Source organism: Lacerta agilis, chromosome 3, assembly GCF_009819535.1.
Source record: "Lacerta agilis isolate rLacAgi1 chromosome 3, rLacAgi1.pri, whole genome shotgun sequence".
Lineage (NCBI taxonomy): Eukaryota > Metazoa > Chordata > Lepidosauria > Squamata > Lacertidae > Lacerta > Lacerta agilis.
The window spans coordinates 26886180-26908047 of NC_046314.1; the positions used below are offsets into that span (position 1 = coordinate 26886180).

At 44.6% G+C, this 21868-nt stretch overlaps 1 protein-coding gene across 3 annotated transcripts in view; it reads left to right on the forward strand.

The window, feature by feature from the left end:
- The window catches only part of GRHL1 (grainyhead like transcription factor 1), a 61416-nt gene extending 45503 nt beyond the window's left edge, over positions 1 to 15913 (forward strand). For 2 of the 3 annotated variants that reach the window (XM_033143089.1, XM_033143088.1), the window contains exons 10-16: positions 2505 to 2592; positions 4512 to 4651; positions 5180 to 5217; positions 6434 to 6522; positions 8184 to 8269; positions 12866 to 12930; positions 14629 to 15913. In XM_033143089.1, the coding sequence (XP_032998980.1) occupies positions 2505 to 2592; positions 4512 to 4651; positions 5180 to 5217; positions 6434 to 6522; positions 8184 to 8269; positions 12866 to 12930; positions 14629 to 14743 (621 nt within the window). In that variant the 3' untranslated portion in view covers positions 14744 to 15913. The remainder of the gene's footprint in view (positions 1 to 2504; positions 2593 to 4511; positions 4652 to 5179; positions 5218 to 6433; positions 6523 to 8183; positions 8270 to 12865; positions 12931 to 14628) is intronic. The other variant, XM_033143090.1, reaches the window with a different exon arrangement.
- The last annotated feature ends 5955 nt before the right edge of the window (positions 15914 to 21868 follow it).

Consider the following 21868-nt stretch of genomic DNA (forward strand, 5'->3'; position numbering starts at 1 on the left):
ATCTTTATTGATTAGCTTACAAGATGCAAGTTTACAAGATACAAACTTCCATGCTCTCAGTTTGGGGTTTCTGTGGCTTTACGGCCGCACCTACCTTTTACCACCTGTAGCCAGTAGTTTAACCTAAAACTTTGCCCCACTAGGCAGCTAGGCACTTGGAAGGAATTGTAATAATTGCTTGGTCTCTCTCTCTCTCTCTGTCTCTCTGTCTCTCTTTCTCTCTCTGTGTGTGTGTGTACAGTCAACTCATCTGGAGAAGGAGAGGCAAGCTTTCTCAAAATTACACAAGATCAGTTTACATGCATTTGTTTTGCTCTATGTATTTGTTGGGGAAAGCTACACCCTATGCAGAGTAAGGCTGGGCAATATCTGGTTTATCACCAGCTAAACATTGTGATATACTAATATATCACAATGTCTGAAATAAGGATGGAGCTCTGTAGAGGCATTGGCTGGCTGGCTTCATGGTTTCCCCCTCATTGTGATTTTTGCATAGCACACACTCGCACACATGCCATGATTTGTGATATATTGCCAGGTCAGAAATTATGAAATCGATATCTCGATGTGGAATTCAGACCGGTTTTGGACGATATTATCAATATATCACCCAGCCCTAATGCAGAAAGAGTATATCCACTATATGGTAGTGCAAACTGTGTGTCAGCTGCAGTGTGTAGGTGTGTGTTGTGCGAATGCTCCCCTCACTCCTCCCAGGTCTGGAAAGGGGTTAGTTTAACCTCTGAATTGCTAGGAAAACTGAATTACTATGTTGCAAAATGATGAATGTCTAAAAAGTGTGCCACCAACATGAAAAGTTTGGAAAGCTCTGCAGTAGTAGTGCACAGCCTCGATAAAATTTATTATGAAGGAAGACAAACGTAGAACTAGCAATCACAACAAGTCTAACAAAACAGAACAACCTTAACAAAATTGGCACCTGCTCAGTAATAACAATATTAGCCGCCTCAAGAAAAATCCTCAAGAAGGTCTCTAAAGATTGACTTTGAAACAGTCTCAGGAGGGGATAGATTATATGCTTTCTAACCCCCTGATTAGAACTGCAATTAAATAACACATGGTTGACCGTATCCACCTTGGTATTGTTATGGGATCATTTGTCTTTGAAAGGAACTTGAGCAAATGTGACATCCGGAAGCTTTGAAAGTAACATTTTAAAACAATAAAATAAGTCTGCTCTACTTTAGGTATTGATCAATAAAAAATTTAATAGGGCACATAATAAGGTCCACTATTTGACTGCTGATTCAGGACCCTAAACTGTGTGTTATATAATCGGATTTTTACTTTGTTCTGTGTATATCGCAATGTTCTTTCGTTACTATGGCCGACGGCTGATGCAAATAGAGTTTCATTCATTCATACCAAATTAAAAGTGATATTTCACACCAAACCTGAATACATCCTTTGCTTGTTTTCTAAATGAGACAAATCAATTTATTCTGTTTTTATTCTGTGGGTTTGCCTGTGTATAAAGCTAGCTACTTCAAGCTATTGTTTTGATCCTCACTGCTTATGGCAAGGGACATAAACAATGCTTACAACTATTTTCTGGCTTGAATTCCCCCCCCCCCCCAAGGCAGGTGCAACAATTGATCATTCATACTTGGTTGCAATCTACATTTCTAATATATTATCCATAATACTTCAAGCCTTGCTCTGACGTAAGAAGAATTCTCTTTATTGATTATAAAACAGAGACACCAGTTATACTGGCTGAGAGATGCAGCAACAATTTTCTTGCCTGCCACCCTTTAAAACAGTCATGAAGATTACATGTAATAACTAACACCATAACACTCCATCTTCAAAGAGTTAGACTTACTATGACTTTGATGATTTGAACTGTGTATGGGTTTGGTTTCAAGTTCAATGACTTCTGAAAGAGGAAGAAGTTCCAAGCGTGACTGACTTCCACAATGCCTGATTTGGGAGGAACCAGGGATGCTGACCTCAATGGCGAGGAAGCCAAGCCTCTGTAAATATCCTGTCAGGGAACTGTCCCCGGTGCAGCGCAAGGTGGTGAAAGGGCACTCCGGATGCTACAGGGAGCCCCAGTCCCACCTTGCCAGCAGCTCCTCCTCTGGTAGCGAAAAGAGCAGCGAGATGTCCAGTGGGGAGGGGCAGAGTTCACAGGAGAAAGGGAATAGATGCTCTGGGGATGCAAGAGAGACCCAACACTCCCCCAGTCCCGAGGGCGATACAGGGGAAACGCAATTTCCGTCGCCCCAAAGATGTCGTGGGGTGAAAAGAAAGGATGGAAGGCGGGGTTTTCGTATACCAAAACTCTTTCGTTGGCATCAGAACCGGAAGGGGCCATTCCCGGATTCTGACATCGCTTGATACAGACATGAATTTTTACGCTCTGCACTGTACAAAGTTTGCACAATAAAATCATTAAAGGAAACAGCGGAGTCCTGGCTGTTTACTCATGAGCAGCTAACCGCGAACCTTACATATCCTTTCTTCTTTCTACCTGACAGGGGGCAGAGAGGAAGATCAGGGATGAGGAACGAAAACAAAGCAAAAGAAAAGGCAAGTGTACTGACCCCAGCTCCCAGCTGAATGCCTGTAAGTAGAAAATATTAAAGTGCCATTTAATTTAGTGGAAAATTTCAACTAAATCTGATTTGAAATGCAAGCAATGGTATAAAGGAAATATTAAAGTGCCATTTCATTTAGTGGAAAATTTCAACTAAATCTAAATTTGAAATGCAAGCAATAGCATAAAGCACAGGGTTTGTTTTTTCCTTAAAGGGGAGGTGTGCTGATGTGGGGCAGACAATAATGGTGTTGGTGGAATTGAACCTTTATTTAGCCCCTGCTAAGTTAGGCGTGTTCAGCTTGACGAGAGGCAGTCAAGCAAAAAAAATGCAACTTTCATGTAATTACACCAAGGCATGAATGTAGGGTCACCTCACAAACTATAACTGTTATTAACAGCATTTTCTGAGGTGGAAGTAGAGATAGATGCATTTGAATACATTCATGTTTGGAAATGGTGTATTGGTGGAATATCTGAATGTTCCTTGGGGCATCCAAAAGTTGATGTTATAAATTTGGGGATGTTAAACTGGGTGCCAGGCCGCTCTAATCCCTGGATCCAGTAAGTGTTAGAATTTAATCAAGGCTTCTAATTCTTGGAATAGCCACACAAGCCTCCTGGTAAGGTGATAGCCTGGGTGATGAGTGCCAGATGGCATATGAGTGCGGGGTCCCCACCTCTCAAGAGATAAAGCCAGAGTTTAGAGATGAGAGTTTGGAGCACTGACCTAGAAGTAAAGCAGAAAGCTAGATAGAGAATCAGAGCAACGCAGAGAGCAGTGATTGATTTCTGTTTGAATCCAAGGCTGGGGTGTTCATGCTGTGAATTTCCTCCATCATAGGATCTGGTTGTATATATGTGTAAATAAACCATATATCATAAAGACACCACAGTCTTTCCATGCCTCATTTCCAAAATGAAACATGAAGCCTGGAACACCTGGAATGTTGCACCGCTTGTAAATTGGGGTGGCATGCAACAATACATTTATCCTCCTGCTTATAGTCCTAGCAAGGTCCTTGAGTTGACTCCCAAAACAATATTCTAGATCCCAACCCATTTTTAGTTGTGTGGTTAGGGTTTGTCCACCAGAGTTTACTGTGTGTTTACAGCTGTTTGCGTTCTCATTTAATTTATGTAGTCCACATGGCGTTAGCCTGCAACTACGCCAGTCTCAATGCTTTTACCCTGTAAATCTGGGTTTACGGTACCTGATATGGGGATAATTCAAGAAGTTGTGGGAAATCAAATCACTCCACTCTGGATCACAGCCAATTTGTTTTTGTGATGTTTTGGGGGCACGGCGTAGAAGGCAGGGACGAACACAAAAGGGACCACCTCCTGGTATGAATGGGAAAGACCAAAGTTGCTCCTGATGTACAGATTCAAATACATGTGGATACAGACTGCTCCAGTCTACTTTGAATGGAGACAAAGTGGATTTGCAGCTAACAAGTACTCAAGTGTGGACAAGTCCTAATAAATGGAGTCAAGGGCAGGGCTGCACAGATAGAGATGGGAGTTCCATGGGGCAGGTTAAGGACGAAAAAAGAGTCTTGCTGGATCAGACCAAAGCCCCATGTAGTTCCAGTGTCATGTTCTCACCATGACCAATCAGATGTCTGTGGGGAGCCTGCAAGCAAGACAGGAGTGCAACAGGGTTCTCCCCACTTGTGGCCCTTTGTCTTTGGGTTCATAATATAACAGGCCTGCCAATTTTTGCAGCAGAATGTATAGGGAAGAGTCTCAAATCCACTCCCAGGATCTCCATTCTACTTTGTTCTACTTGGCAAGAAGTCATAAAACAGGCTCTTCTTCAGAAAGCAGGTGCTAAGGGAGGTGTGTGTGTGTGTGTGTGTGAGAGAGAGAGAGAGAGAGAGAGAGAGAGAGAGAGAGAGAAACAAACGTATTATTATTATTATTATTTTCTTCTTCTTTCCAACAGTTTCTGACGTCAAAGTGCCGCTGCTTCCGTCCCACAAGCGTACAGATATCACTATCTTCAAGCCGTTCATGGACCTTGATACTCAGCCGGTTCTCTTCATACCTGACGTTCACTATTCCAATCTTCAGCGGGGAGCTCATGTACGATTCCTCTTTTGCTTTGTATCTGGGAGGGAGGGTGATAGTAAAGAAGTATGAAAGCATACTTATTTCTCAAAGCATAAAAAGTGTTTGTGGCAGGAGGAGACAAAGGGGGGGAGTGAAAGAGGGTTGAGTAGCAAGTATATGGGGGTGAACAGGAGAGCAAGAGTAGCTGAGAATTCTTGAGAAACCAGGGTGGTAGGCATTCGGCAAGCACTTTGAAAGCACTGGGTTTTTTTTTGGGGGGGGTTGGAAGATAGAGAGAAGGTAAGGAAGGGAGCAGTGGGCAGGAGCCTCTCCAAGCTTAGGCAAACAGTGAGATGGGAGATATATAGGTTGGTGATGGATAAAGGAAGAAAGCAAACCAGTAGCAGACAGTGGCTAGTTCTGAATGGTTTCCAAAGCACTTTCCTACCAGTTGTCATGGTTGCTGGGTACATGCAACACAATTGTACTGATCGGTTATTAAGTTTTCTCCAGAACATGTAAAAATAACTGGACTCCCCCCCCCCTCCGTACCCTTTCTAGGTCTTTCCTGTTGCATCTGAAGAACTGGAGGGCGAAGGGTAAGATTTGTTACCACTTCCATACTCCAGAGCCGCTAAATATTTTTGAATGAGGAACGCACTGTTTTGTTCTAGTTAACTCAGGGATGGGGAACTCATGGCCCTCTAGGTGTTACTGAGTGCAAACCCATTGGCCAATGTCTGCTGGGACGGATGGGAATTAAACAACATCTAAAGTAGGGAGGGGGACTTTTTGCCTCCATGGGCCAAATCCTTATCAGGATCTGCCTTGTGGGCCAAATGTGACAGGTGGGTGGGTCCACCACTTGTCAAAATCACTGGATTGGCAGGGTAGCAGGGATGCCCACCTGTCAAAATCCCTTGCCCTTTGCAAGTCTCTCTACACTTCTGCTTTAAGCCTCTGACAGTGGGGACTTAAAGGGGGAGGGGGAAGCCTTGCAAAAGCCTGGGAGCCAGCGTGGTGTAATCATTATGAGCAGTGGATTTGTAATCTGGTGAACCAGGTTCGCTTTCCCGCTCCTCCACATGCAGCTGCTGGGTGACTTTGGGCTAGTCACATTTCTCTGAAGTCTCTCAGCCTCATTCATCTCAGAGTGTTTGTTGTGGGGGAAGAAGGGAAAGGAGATTGTTAGAAGAAGAAGGAGGAGGAGGAGGAGGAGGAGGAGGAGGAGGAGGAGGAGGAGGAGGAGGAGTTTGGATTTGATATCCCGCTTTTCACTACCCGAAGGAGTCTCAAAGCGGCTAACATTCTCCTTTCCCTTCCTCCCCCACAACAAACACTCTGTGAGGTGAATGTGGAGGAGTGGAGACACGAACCTGGTTCCCCAGATAACGAGTCTACCGCTCTTAACCACACTGGCTTAGCCGCTTTGAGACTCCTTAAGGGAGGTGAAAGGCGGGATATCAAGTCCAAACTCCTCCTCCTCCTCCTCTTCCTTAAGAGAGAGCCCCCATATTCCCTTTCAAGTGGAGCAGATGTCTTAAATCCTTTGCAAAAGCTTGCCCGCAAGCTGCTCCAAAGAGCACTTTTGCAGAGGACTTTTAATACCTGTTTTGCAGATGAACAGGGATTAAAATTCCGCTTTCTTGTTCCCTGCTGGGAACAGGACTGCGCAGACATTGCATGATTAAGCACTGTCCTTTTGCCCATCGGCTGATGTCACCAGTGAAGCCAGCTGATAGGTGTGGTTTGGGGCAAGTGGTCTTGCAAGCTTTTGGATTGAGTGATCTGATGGCCTGGCTGGTTTTCTTGTAGCTCTGCCATGAAGAGGGGGCCTTATATCAATGAAGATGATTTTGCTGCCACCCCAGTTAAGCTGTCTCGAATAGAAGAACCAAAGAGAGGTAAATAACGCCACTAACCAGGAGGAAAAGAAAGCACTGTTTGGGTTGTACTTCGTAATAGTCCAGTATGGATTCTGAAAGGCAGGCTTGTGTTAGCTAAATTTGCCAGTGTATGAGCCAGGTTCCCTTGACGTATTACAGGAGCAGGGAACTGAATCTGGCCCGTGGGCTGGATCCAAAAGTCCTCTACCCACACCTGGCCACTTTGACTTGGAGGAATCAAATACATAGTACAAAATATACCACATGAAGCAGCTCTAAACCCAGAGAAACATTCACTCAAATGAAAACTCCCGCCCCCACTCCGTTGTCATCTTCCACAACATGAATGAATGGCTTGCTTTTTGCATTATAGCAAGTAACAAAACAGGTCACCGGCTTGCATGGAGAACTTAAGGAAGCTGTGCATATTACAGTTTTAATCCACTTCAGCCTTGCACTTTAGCTCTTCAATTCATGGAAGTCATTCAGACTGGCAGTGCTGCCCTAAATTCACCCCTATCGACCGGTATCTTAGTATAGGTCTAATATAAACTGAAACTGTAGGTGCGGTACTGTTATCGCCTACAGCAAATAGAACTTTGATAGTGTTCATTCAGAGGGGTGAATTAAGGGCAGCCAATATACTGTGCTCAGTTTCCTTGCTTTGTGTGATCTTGAACCTCAGCGGTGACACATCCCAAGCACTTGAGGCTCCCTGCTGCAACGTGAAATGGTGAAATGGCGCAAGGTCTTCATAGATGGGACAAAAATACCTAGTAAACAGAATTTCCTAATTGATGAGTCTCTCATGCCACCAGAACAATCACAAATCCAGCTTGCTGAATAACAGAGTCCCTCACCCAGTCTAGGTACACTTGGCCCTGGCCCAAGTCATTGTGCTATTCCTAGAATGTAGGGGTGAGGGAGGTTAGTTGCATGAATTCACATCTGTACCTATACACAAATTTTACCGTAATTGCTGAAAGCAACTATTTCAACAGAGGCCCCATATGCACTATATATTTAAAGCAGTATTGTATCACTTTGACAGTCTTGGGTTTCCCCCAAAATCCTGGGAGCCACAGGTATGTAAAGGGTTCTGAGAGTTGTTAGGAGACAGAGCTGCAGTTTCCTGAGTGATTTAACAATCAATCCCTCTTCCCAAAGAACTCTGATTTCTCCTGAATCAGTGCATTTTGGGGGACCTGCTGTTAGCGCACTGAGTTGATGGACCCAGTTTAATTTTGTTCACGTAGTTTAGAATATATGTGAACAATCTATGACATCATAGCAATCCAGTCAATGTCCAGCCGAATGTCACCATATTTTGACTTTTGGAATTCTGAGAGTAGAAGAACCACCTCATTCTCAAGGTGGGGGATGGGTTGCTCTCAAAGAAAGCATTTATTGTGACAAGTCCCTGGAGTGTCCGTTATGAGGAGTTAAGTGCAGAATTTTATCCAGTCCTGTTTCCTCCTAGGCAGGCCCACACTCTATCAATCTTCTACCTGGTTTGATGAGAATGGATTTAAAGTACTGCTTCTGATTGTTCTGGCCTGAAATAGTTATGTGTCGCATTATAGCATCTCATTTATTGTTTGACTAATAAATACCTAATGTTTGTTTTCAATCTGATTTTTTTTAAATCCTCATTGACTTTGTTGTTGTTGTTGTTCTAGTGTTGCTGTACGTTCGAAAGGAATCGGAAGAAGTCTTTGATGCACTGATGCTCAAGAGTCCATCTCTGAAGGGTCTAATGGAAGCTGTAAGTTTACAAGCTTTTCTAGCACCAAATTTTAGTAAAAGCTGGAGAAGCAAGATGCCCAGCTTTCTGTACTTCAGGGATATAACCTTGCTAATTGGTGTGGTTGTCCTATTGGTTTCAACAATAGAAATGCCTAGTGAATTGTTCCCCCTAAGCCTAAAATTGCAGCTGTGCTTGAATCACTGCACCAACTCTGGACCCTGTTGAACCTGTGCAAATATTTTCTTTGATGGAAGTGAAAGGAGGGAACGTTAAAACCAATTTCACTACCAAAATGACCCTTTGGATGAAAAAGAAAGAACACAGTGTAACATTAACATTAGATTTTCCACTGATATGTTTTATGAACTAAGAAGGCAAGAGCTTTGGTTACTTGTGTGTCCTCTTTGCATGCATCTCATGTACTTTGCTAATAGGAAAGGGAAGAAGAGAACAGAAACGACAGCCACCGAAAACCCATAGATTTGCCCAGTTTGTGCCATCAAATCCTCAAATATGCCAGGACATGCATGATCTTTATGCCCTTGCACAAAACTTCTTTGGTCCTTCCATGGTTTAAAGCTGGCTCTCATATCCTGGCTTGTTTCGAAGCCATTCATCATAATTCCAGGTTTGCACACAACATGAGACCATTGGTGAACTGTGACTTCCTGGTTTGTTTCCCCACCTGTGTAAATGACTGCATGTGGGTGCATGACGCTGATGCATATCCTGACTTATTAAATCAGGATTACATTATGCAGACAAGCCACTTAGTCCACCCCATCGTCCTCTGGAGAACAGCATGTGCCTTAGTTTTCTGTTGACACAGAAAGTGATCCTTGTTTCGTGGCTGACCTCTTTAACTGCAAGTTCCTGCAATTTGACTTTTTTCTATGCCAAAATTAGCATGTAATCTCCTGTAATGAGGCAGACAGTAGTGTTGATCTCATGTGAATGACCTTTCTTGCTCAGGTCTTGCCAGTGTACCAGGTTCTTTAAAAATGCTTTGTCTGTCTCCTTCTCTTTCTCTCTTCCCCCCCACCCCATGCTGCATAATGGATGAAGATATTCTTTGTGTATGCTTCTTCACACTCATAGGTATATAAAAAAATCTACTTCGTTGCAAAGCTTAACCAAGAAACTATCAAGCCTATAATATATTTTGAGAATGTGGGATGAAAACAGCCACATCTGTTGGGGACATTTTCACAGGGCAATCCTATTTGTGTTGCAAGTAGAGGTGTTGAACAGAAAACCACTCAGATCTGTGCTTTCTAGGTGTGGGACATGCATACTAACTGTTGTTGTTGTTGTTGTGCCACCCATCTGACTGGGCTGCCCCAGCCACTCTGGGAAGCTCCCAACAAAATATTAAAAATACAATAGTTTTGTGGACGAGTCCTCAGTTCTGCGGTAAGAATTTGGCTTCTACACCAAATTCATTACCACAGCGAGGGAACAGCTTTTAAGTAAAACATGGAACCAAGAAAATTACAGGAAGCGTCAGCAGATCCAGTTAGGGAGCCAGTTTATTTCCATTTTGCCAGCCAGAACCAGTTAGAAAAGATTGCCCAAACACAAATCGGAACAAAGCTTATACATAGTAGTTCAAACACAGCAAAGAGTCATAAATCATCAACCATTCTTCTACATACATCAAGAAAGGTTACAGGTAAAAGGATATAAAGATACAGTACATGACTCCACACTGGTATCAACTTCCTTTGGGGTTCTTCCAAAACCTGTGGTCTCAGCTTTTAACTTATCGGGCAGTTGTCTAGGCAACCAGACCTTCAGTAAGGGTTTGCTGACATTCCTTTCCCATATATCTCCCTAGAACCTCTCAAGGAGAAGCTAGTGCCAACTCACAGCAGACGCAGGAAAACATCCTGCCATCTGTGCCACTTTCAGGGTCAGATAGGAGTGGTGGAACGCAGCATAGGAGGGAGGCATGAGTCACAAAATGCAGGCACACAGGAATCATTCGCGGATGCATTCTAGCCCAAGGTTGAATGCAATTAATATTGAAACATTTTGAAAAATCAACACCCTGGGTCTCTAATTTTTATATCTTTTCCACTGCAGTTCATTTCACCCCCAGTCAATTCCCCCCCACCCAAAAAAAGGAACCCAGGGCCAAAACAATTGCTAGGTGGCTTCAGAGCTTCAAAGCACCAGATTCCATGACATAAATTTGCACAAAACCTGCAGGTGCTAATTTGCAAATGTAGGTCTCCGAGTAAAAATACATTGGTGGGAGGCTGTATGTGTGTGTTTCTCATTGACATTGCATTTTGTGGGATGCAGTGTGTCCGACAAGGAATTCTGAGGCGCGTCACACACACAAAAATGGGTCTTGGTCTCCCTGGGCCCACCCCATAACAACAACTCCAGTAACCCTGATCACCCCTATCACTATATCCCCTGAATTCAGGTTTGCAACTACGTTTTTCCCAGAGTAGATCCATTGACATGTATGAGCTAGACTATATTTAACTGGAGTATCTCAACAATTGCCAACATGGTGTCTTCTGAATGTCTACTGGATTACAATTCACATCTGCCTAGTCAATGGTCAGGGATGATGGGATTTGTAGTCCAAGACAGACTTCATGCTTAGAAGAATCTGCTTTGTTTCCTAATCTGAACACCTTGGCCTGGAACCAGATGCAAAACAGTGGCTCACCAGAGGAGATGTACACTTGGAATGAAAGAACACGGCATCCCTGAATAAATGCTCAGCCTGGGAATTTGTTTTTAACCAGAACTGACCACACAGCTCATATAGAAAACCCTGCTCCTTGTTTTCCTTTATTTTCCCTTTCTTAAAAAGGCTGTTTGCCTTTGCTTGTCTGCCTTATGTCTTCCTCCATCTAGGATTATGGAGTTGAACCAAGCCTTTGGGAAGGCTCAGAAGCTTTTGCCCTTGGGTTTCAGATTCCACCCCCTGATCTGAGATTCCTTCACAGCAGCTTGAAATGTCTTGCATGCAAGAGGTGCTCCTAACCTTGTGCCTTGTGTAAACTTGGCTGTTAAGGAGAAAGTGTGTGGGGTGAGGGAGGGGGTGGGTGGGTGGGTGGGAAGTGATTGACATAACTCGATGGCTGCAACATAAGCTCCTCTCAAATGGAAACCAAAGCACAAGTATGGAGAAACTATGCTGCTACAAAATACCCTGCCATCTAATGAACATTAGCATTTGGTGCTGAGATTAGAACAAACCCAGAAATAATCCTCTAACCAGGGCTATTGATGGCTACTAGCCGCAATGGCTATGCTCTGCCTCCACAGTTTGGTGGCAGCAATGCTTCTGGAAACCACAGGAGGGGAAGAGTGGTCTTGTGCTTGAATCTTGCTTGCTGGTTTCCCAGGAGCATCCGTTCGGCCACTGAGAACAGAATGCTGGACTAGATGGGCCATTGACCTGATCCAGCAGGCTATTCTTTTGTGAACTGCTGTGTAGTGCCTTTCATGGCCTTGGGCTGCCATCTTGTATATTGGGGAAAAAATCCTTTCTCCAGTTCCCAGGGTCTTCAGTTGGGTGAGACTGTAGAATGATCTTCCACAAGCCGCTCAGTCTGCTTTGTGACTCTGACTTTCTGAGGGGAGTCTGTGGACTGGATGGCTAGAGCATTCTACTCTTGTTTTATGGCATTCCCCCAGAATAACACCAGTGTCTTTCTTTCTTTCTTGCTTGCTTGCTTGCTTGCTTGCTTGCTTTTTGGTTTGCTTAGAACACAGCACGTAATTAAAATACGGAGCTCACTGCATTGGTGGCCACCAACTTGGATGACTTGGAAAGAGGTTTAGGCAAGTTCATGGTGGGTGGGGATATCAATGGCTACCATCAGAAGTTACACTCCTCTGAATACCAGTAGCTGTAGAGTAGAAGTGGAGAGAGTCCACTTCTGGCTTCCTATAGGCATCTTAGTTGGCCTCTGTGAGAACAGGCTGTTGGGCTGCATGGAAGGTGTCCATATGTTTTTACAACTATTTCAGATGTTTGTGGAGAGCCAGGTGGAGTCTCTGACATTTACTGACTGAGGTCATACTGTTCTCTCACAAGCCTGCACACCCTCAGTTCACACAGTAGGAATCTCTTGCTTAAAAACCACTGGGAAGATTGTGCTCTTTTGTAAAGCTTACCATCTTGAATAGAAGGTTTGGATACTATGAAAGCAAAAGGTGTTCATTATTGCCAATAATTAAAATATTTGACCAATTTTTGGTTTCTGTAGGGCAGGATTGCTCAACCTGTGTACCTCCAGATTATTGCTGGACTGCACATCCTATAATCTCTGACCACTGAATGTGTAGCAAGTGAGCCAGCCATAGTTGACCAAGGTATAGTTACAGGCATTCCTCTGCCATCAGAGGATGCTCTGCCATAGAATGAACTTATAAATCTGACAGGATAGACTGTGAGAGAAGACAAGCTGCTCTGCATCTTGGTTTCACTGCTGTGTGTTTGGAAGTTCAAACCATGGTTTCAGTCCTGAACCACGGTTAGCACATAGCTTGAATATTAACGCAAACTCCAAATGCAATTTGTGAGGACTCTTTCACGTCTTATTACTTCATTTTTGCAATTGTTTTCCTTTTTCCTTTGTTTAGATATCTGACAAATACGATGTCCCTTTGGATAAAATTGGGAAAGTCTTCAAGAAATGTAAAAAAGGGTGAGTATGTTGAAAATATTATCCCTCTGCAGCTTTGCAGGCAAGATATGGCGTCTTACACGTTGTTTTTCACACTCTGTACACAGATCTGCCTTCTCCCCACACTGAACCTGTTTTGAACAGGAGCAATACTGTTTCCCCAAGATATTGAGCTCTGACAGTACAGCTTGCACACAGAATTAGAATGCAAAACTGAGCTCATCCAAGTGAACCCACCCTCACTGCAGGATTCCTCAGCTGCTGGAGAGAGAGAGAAAACAACCCTGGGTTGTGTGCTAAGTCTTTACTCTTCACTAATAAATAGTTTTGCTAAGGGAAAAGAAATCATCACTTAGTTCTCAATGCAGCAACAACACATCCCTTTCTTGTACTCGTTGCATGTTGTCAGAATACCCAGAAACAATCTCTCAGCAAGATGAAGTGGTATCTCTAGGACAATGGTTCCCAATTAGCTAAGTACTGCAAACCCCCTGGTTTTTCAAAAGCCAAGCCTACTTTTTTATATCTCTGTGGTAGTTTTTTTTACGTGAATTGTGCCACGGACCCACTGGGTGGGTTATGCAGGTCCCCTGGGGTCTGAGGACCACCAATTGCTCTAGGTCATAGGCAAGACAGAATCTGAGGCCCACAGCAGTGCTGTGAAAGGGAACAGCTTTTCGATATCGTACATGTTTGCAGTCCACATCACTTGATAAATTTCAGCAGTGTCTTGTGTGGGGTCAAAATTTGGTGTGTGTGTGTGCGTGCACGCACACACACACACACACACACACACACACAGCCTCTTGTGTTCTGCTCAATTCACTATGTTGTGGTTGTGACACCCTGCGGCGCTCCCTAGGCTCAGCACCCAGTGCGACGGAACTGGCCGTGCTGCAGTAAACCCACCTCTGTTCTTATCACATGTTTGGTCCTTAAACTGTTTCTTTTGATAAACAAGCATAGATGTAACTGCAAATTTGAAATTGTAGGTAGCTTTCCTCCTCATTGGGTAGCAAGGACCTGAGGGTATCACGGCAACAAGCACTTTGAGTATGTTAGTGTTTGCCAGATTTTGTCTGGCAGGCTGAACCTCTAACTGTTTTTAAGTCTCATTTTAACCAATGTTTTAGATTTGCTGTTAGCCGCCCAGAGCCGGGTTTTTAAACCGGGAAGGGTGGAGTATAAATAAATAAAAAATTATTATTTATTATTATTATAACTCGGGGTTTCCCAAACTTGGTTCTCTAGCTCTGTGTGTGTGTGTGTGTGTGTGTGTGTGTGTGTGTGTGTGTGTGTTTTGGACTACAACTCCCATCCCTGACCACTGGTTCTGCTAGCTAGGAATGATGGGAGTTGTAGTCCAAAAACAGCTGGAGAGCCAAGTTTGGGAAACCCTGCTCTAACTGGTCTCAATCTGCTCTGTGGTTTGCTAGAAAGCAGCCCCTATTTGAAAAATAAATAAATCCATAAATTTCCCCAATACTCCCTCTAACAGTTGGCAAGAGAACAAAGGGAACCTTGAGACCTAATGTAGGTAACTTTCCCCGTGGGACCTGGGTCCTGTTTTGTTCATCACAGAAGTGTATTTTGTTAGGTTGACCTAGAAGATTATGATGATGATGCCCATAGGGTCCGTCTAGCTTTGTGCTGCCCCACTTGGTGTGTTTCCGCTAGGCTTTAAAGCGCCCCGTTTTTAATACTCTCTTATTTCCTTAGCATCTTGGTGAATATGGACGATAACATTGTGAAGCACTATTCCAACGAGGATACTTTCCAGTTACAGATTGAAGAGGCGGCTGGATCTTACAAGCTCACTCTCACCGAGATCTAAAACCAAGCTCGTTGGGGCCTCTTGCGGGGCTTTTAAATGAAGGCGGTGAACGCAAAAACCTCTCATTACTTTTGTCCTCAGGATTTAAATGTGTCTCTAGGGAAGAAGCCATTCGTTCTTCCAGGGAAGAGTACCGGTATATTTTGGCTGTTGTTTAACAGCGCTTCCAACATTTCTGTCCTCTTGGGAGCAACACTGCACTTGGTATAGATAAACAAAAGACAATGAAGCCCCCCACCCCCAAAATAAGAAAAACAAAACACCCCAGAATATTTTTACTAAAGCACTATACCCTGCATATCCCCTTTGCTTATTAAATGTGCATGTGTTTCTTCATCAGCTGGTAGTCTCTTACCAGGCTTCCCCCCCCCCCACTGAAAACTCCAATTGATGCTTACAGGAGTTCCAGACAGGCGGGGCGCTGGACTCGTATGATGTTTACGACCGAATAGGGCATATTGCTATCATTTGCTTCTTCAACATCTTTGGGATGTGAAACTGCCTTGCTTTATGAAGAACTTCCTTTAAATTACTGTATGAATCCCCTTGGTGAGCTGTATTTGTATATAAATGCAGTGTATTTTGAAGGGTTGTAAAAATGTACATATAAGTCATATAATATATACATACATATATATATATATATGTAAGACAAGATACATAAGATGTGTGTGTGTGTGTGTGTATAATATAGATTGAATAAATGTGGTGAAGCCCATTGGGAAGGACTGTATTTATATAAATAATACACTGAGAAAAGCAGCCTCAGTTCTAAATTAAATTTATGCTGCATGTGTTCAGTCCCTTGTAAGAGGGAATTGCCGGGGGGGGGGGTGAGTTTTAGCATAGCATACTTAATATTTATCATCAAGTGATAAGGTGGGTCTGTCTCCATGTAAATTAATAAAGTTTAAGGTTAGAAATAATGTATCAGTCCAGTAGTAAGGATGAGTCTATATTTTCTCCAAAGGTGCAAATGTGAAGAGATATAGGCCACGTGTACCCTCCTGGAAGTTAAGATTTGATGTATTGAATCTCAGGACCATAAAAACCAGTTTACCTCTCACCAATTTTTTCCTCTGAACTTCACTATGACCCACCTTGTGTTTGGCATAGTGTTTATTTGGGGAACTCAGGCCAGACCTACATCAACCTGCTAAGCATTTTTTTTTTTTAAACACACATTCTATAACGCTGAATAGCAATTTTCCACTGTCGGTCGCTCACTGCTCTGCAGTGCCATCTGATGTTGCATTTTAATGACACAGTTTTAACGTTATAAACAAGTGTAGATCCATCCTCTAGTCTGCCTAAGGGCGGCATATCCAGGCCTACAAGATACAAGCAAACCTCATGGCTACTTCACACCTCCTTTCACATGAGTGAATGAACAAGTTAGGACGTCTTTGGTCAACTACAGTTTCCCATTACATCTGAATCAGGAAACTGTGGTTAGCAGCTTCAGAACAAACCATGATATGAAGCCATTGTTTAAAGTTTTGTGGTGGCTTGTGCCAAGGAAGGAACAAAGTGGTTATGTGCAAGACCCATGAGGCTCATTCATACCATGAATTAAAAGAAAGAAGATAATCTAAATGCATGCATTCATTGCCTTTTATCATGCAGTTTCATCATTTCAGCGATGCACCATTCTGCATATGTGGCTTCATGTTAGCTTCACAGTTCGTTAATGGATATATGGTGCTGTTTGTGATTTACAGTGACCATGATTGTGGATGGAAAGTGTTTTACTCATCTTGTTTTTGATGCCAAATGTTATTAAGCCATGTTTTCAAGAGAAGTCTTATTTACTAGTAGAACTGCAGATAATTGTTGAACTTGGATGTAAAGAATCCCAAGTGCCTGACTGAATATAGTAGTAGTAGTAGTAGTAGTAATTTTATTATTTGTACCCTGCCCATCTGATTGGGTTGCCCCAGCCACTCTGGGCGGCTTCGATAAACTGGCAAGCTTTGATATACTCCAGATATTAAAAAGAAGCAGCATAGATGAGGCCCAAACAGGAAACTTTATGGGGGCCTAAATTGCCAGGCGTATCTTTCACCTGAACAGCTTCCCACATGATTACATGTCTTAGTTTTGACACCCATGCCACAGAGGGCCTACGTAGACCTGCCAAGCATGAAATATCAAAATAGCTGCTGCCCATTATTGGGGTTTTTCAGCAGCAATAGTTAAAGCACTCTGAAAATTATTGCTCTGTGAGAGGGAATAGGGGTCACTTAACAACTCTCAGCATCCTTACTAAAGCTCCCATGAGTCTTTGGGGGGGAGTCATGACTGTTTAAGGTGGTATGATCCTGCTTTAAATGCATAGTGCGGATGGGGCCCGTGATTTCTCAATGCTAGTACAGAGATTTGCCTGTAACACCACACATTATGCTCTTTGCTATGTTGAGCAGCATTCAGGTCAATGAACAGTAGATATCCTTCTCTGTTGTGAGCGTTGTTTGTTCTGCATGCGAGTTGCCTAGCAGCGGAACCCTGAAGAAAGAAATGTGTAAAAATCAACTATATAGGTGGAAATGAACCCCAAAAAGCACTTTTCCTACAGGGAAAACTTACACAGGTTTTTGAACAGCCAAACGGCTATTGGTTGTTTTTTTTTAAAGCAAATATTGCTATCAGAAACAGCAACCTTTGAATATGCTGCAGTTTACACTTCATAGATAAAAGGTACTTTGAGAAGGTAATTTTTATACGCACACACACATTAAGTGCATAATTTTATGTCTTTCGAAAACTGAAGTTTTCCTACAGTAAGTGGAATGGACTAAAGGGGGGGGGGTCAGTCTTTTTTGTGTAAAAGGTTGAATTGATGCTTATTTATATACAATGCCTAAACTACTGATTGGTTTTCTGGGACATGGGGCTTAACTATAGCCATATTTGTAATGTTCTGTGAAGTTGATTTTGGTCCTGCCTGCTATTTTGTGTCTATCTAATTGAAAAATTACTGTAAAAGCAAGAACTATTAAATTTTATATGTCAATTTGTAACCATTCTGTTACCTTTACCCAATGTTTACAGTTATTATTTAAATGTTTCCTTGAAGGGTGGGAAGCCAATAACAATGCCTGCAGATATCTCAAACTGTGTTACTGTTCACCTTCACAGCTTCAATCAATGTGGAAAATCCTTAACTAGCCTGTATAATCTCGAATGGTGAAAACTAGGGATTGGTGAAGAGCACACAAAAAATGCTCTTTGTAGCTTTTTCCTAATACCCACCAATTATTTTGCACGTATTGGTGCATGAAGAGACCTTTCTAAAACTTGGCAAGCCACTATTTCCATTATTAGGGTGATGAGATGGAGCCAATGGACGATTATCAGATGGAGGCAAAAATATTTTGGTTGGTTGCCCCCAGGACGTTTTTTTCAGCCGGAACTCAGTTCCGGCACCTCTCACGTGGGTGTCATTGCCATTATAAGAGAACAAGGGAGGTGTTCGTGGTAAGTTCCTTCCGGCACCTCTTTTTCCAGAAAAATAGCACTGGGAGACACAATACTCCAGTTGGGGGGGTGGTCCAAGAGCCCTCCTGCCACCTTCCCCAAGTCTGCTCGGCTTCGGGAAGGAGGCAGGAGGCCTGGGAAGCTTATACCCAGCTTAGGGAGGGAAGCATGATGCTCACATGTATGACACTGGGACATATCAACACACCAACCCACACTCATATTGCCCTTGCAACCTCTGGCCCTAACTGTTCCCCTACAAAAAAATTCACCGCACGCCACTGCTTGAAAACATTTGACTTTACTTATCCTAAGCCACAGGTGTCAAACACAAGGCCCGCAGGTCTAATCCGGCCCGCCAGACCTCGTCATGTGTTTTGTGTTGCGAGGGGTCAGGAGCAATAAAACCCCTGCGTTCAGAAGCCACAAATCACCAAAATGGGTCCGGCAGGCTTCCCGATCGCGCAGTTCCAAAACACTTTCACCTTCATAGCAGAGTTCAAATGCACAGCGTTCTTGAAGCGAAACCCCCTGCAATATCGTCTTTGTTAATCAGCAGTCTTTAACAAACGTACACTGACTCCTCCACTGTCAGCAAAGCAGATTTATTGCAGCGTAGCATAACTCAAAAGCCCGGAGATGAGGCGTTCATGGCTCCTCTCCGGTACAGGCAAAAACGAAAGCAACCTTCTCACACAGACTTCAGACTCGGTCTGAGAATTATAGAAGTCTCATATTACAAAGCATAACATCACATGTCAGTTCCTGTGTGACGGCGTAGCTAGATCTGTGTGTAACCCTTTCAGATCCTCACACCCCCTCTCGCCGGACACACAGGGCATGCTGCAGGTTGTGGCCTACACCAGATACAAACCATTGCAGAATTCCCAATGCAGTTGGAACCCTAAAGGTTTGGTGAACCCATCCGCTAGGTTCTCTTGGCTTGGACAATACTTCAGTTTCACCAAGCCTGTCTGAATACTCTGACAAACATTCCTAAACCGGATGTCCAAGTGTTTGGTTCTGGACTTGAACTGTCCAGTCTCTGCCAGCTTCATACAGGGCTGGTTGTCCTCCCAAACTGTGATGGGTAAACAACACTCCCCGTTGACTTCCTGGACCAAGCACTTGTAGAACTCCATCTCCCTACAGGCTTCAGATAACGCACTGAATTCAGCCTCTGTAGAGGAGAGAGCTAGAAGACTCTGCTTTCTGGATCTCCACCCGACCAGAGCCTCCCCGTACTTGACAACGAGTCCAGACACTGATTTCCTGTCGTCCAGATTGGCCCAGCTGCTGTCAGACCAGCAAGAGAGCTGTGCTCCACCTTCTGCTGACAGCTTGAGACGCCAATCTCTGGAACCTTGTAGGTACCTCAGTACCCTCTTGATGCCATTCCAGGCATGCACACTGGGTTGTGCTGCCTCCCGGCTGAGCAGATTTACAGCAAAGGCTATATCCGGTCTGCTCCACTGGGAGAGATACAACAGACTTCCAAGTGCTGACTGGAACACCTCGGGGCTCTGGAACGCAGAGTGTTCCCCGGACTGACTGTCCTTTACGTAACAAGTCTCCATTGGTGTTCTGACACTGGCACAGTCAGACATCCTGAACTTCTCCAATAGCTGTTCGATCTTGCTCTCCTGACTTAGCAAGAAACTGCCATCCTCAGTCCTTTCAATCTTGACTCCTAGGTAAACACTCACTGGACCTAGTTCTTTGAGCTTGAAGTGCTTACTAAGCTCTTGTGCAAACTCCTGCACCTGACTCTCTGACTTGGCAAGGCAAATGATGTCATCGACATAACAGAGCACCAGAGTTTGCTCCTGGCCGGAACCTGCCAGGTAAAGAAAACTGTCAGCAAGACTCCGCTGGAAACCCATGCTTTCCAGCGCTTGATGGAGACACAAATTCCAGTTCCTGGCGGACTGCCGTAAGCCATAAATGGATTTGTGTAGCTTCCACACGACATTTGGATTATTGCCCTCGAACCCTGGTGGAGGTAGCATGTACAGAACCTCCTCCAAAGACGAGTTCAGATAAGCGACGTCCACATCAAAGTGGTGCACTACAAAGCCTCTCTGAGCAGCTACAGCTAACAAAAAGCGAAGAGTTTCACTTTTAGAAGTCGGCGCATACACCTCCGTGTAATGCAAGCCCTTCTTCTGCGTGAAGCCTCTGGCTACTAGCCTAGCTTTGTACTGAGGTTCTCCAGTTGCTGTGGGTTTAAGCCTAAACACCCAGCGACTGCTCACAGCACGCTCGCCCTTGGGCAGCGTCACTGTGGAGAACACCTTCAGTGCCTTCATGGAGTCCATCTCCTTCTGCATTGCCTGGTGCCATTTCTTGGCTTCCGGCTCAGGCAATTTCTGCACTTCCTCAAAGCTCTCTGGCTCACACAGAGCCATACAAGCCCACACGCTAGTGGCTGTGTATCTGTCAGGAGGAATTCCTTTCGTGGTCCTCTGGGACCTCCTCAGTGTGTCATTGGAGTCCCCCTCTGACTCAGACGAGCTGGACTCTGCCTGTGAGTCCCTGGCGTCTGGTGACTCTCCTACTGACCTGCTCCTCTTGGACTGTTCCCCTGAACCAGCCTCTGGAGACGTTCTACTGCGCTTGAACTGTCTTCCAGATCTAGCCTTTGGAGAAACTGGTGCACTCCGCGGCTCCTACTTCGGAGTAGCTACTGGACGTGGTGCAACCTGGCCTTGGTTGGGTGCTCGGCCCAAACCACCAGAAGTGCCAGGAGTGGCAGCACCACTACCTCTCGGAGCTGGACCAACGGCCGGGGCTGGTCCGCCAGCTGGACCTGGTCCACCAGCCGGACCACCACCCGGACCACTACCACCAGCCGGTGGTGCACCTGCTTGTCCCACATCTTCAGGACCTTCCAGAATGTCAGTGAGAACTTCTGGATTGCCGTGAACACGTTTCCACCCCTCCTGCTCGCAGAACTCAGCACTGCAGCTGAGCACTACCCGAGACTGATCCTTCCCCTCAGGGTAGACGAACCTCCAGGCCTTGGAGGCTGGCTCGTACCCGACGAAGATCATCTTTTGGGACCTAGGTCCACCTTTGCGGCGCTTGGCTTTAGGCAGCAGCACATAAGCCTGGCAGCCGAACACTCTCATGAAGTGAACCTTTGGCTTCTTGCCATACAACAGAGCATAGGGCGTGTCACCTACCACCGAATTGTAGGTGCGGTTCAAACAGAAAGAAGCACACTTCCATGCTTCAGCCCAGAACTTCTGAGGCAACTTAGCATCGAAAAGCATGGCTGACACCGCCTCTTGCAGCGTCCTGTTCCTCCTCTCGGCAACTCCGTTCTGGGGAGGAGCATATGGAGCTGACAACCTGTGCTTGATACCTTTCTGGCGGAAAAACCCCTGCAGTGCGGACCCTAAGAATTCCATTCCTCGGTCCGACTGAAAGCTGCGAACTTTGCAGGAAAACTCAAGTTCAACCGCAACGACCCACTCCTTGATCATGCTGGCCGCCTCCCCCTTGTGTTTGAGCGGAATCGACCATCCTGCTCTCGAGTGGTCGTCCGTGAGAGTTAGAATGAATTTGGCTCCGCCCATGCTGGGCGTCGGGAACGGACCACAGAGATCTGCATGAACTAGGGCAAAACACTCCGTGGTGACTCTA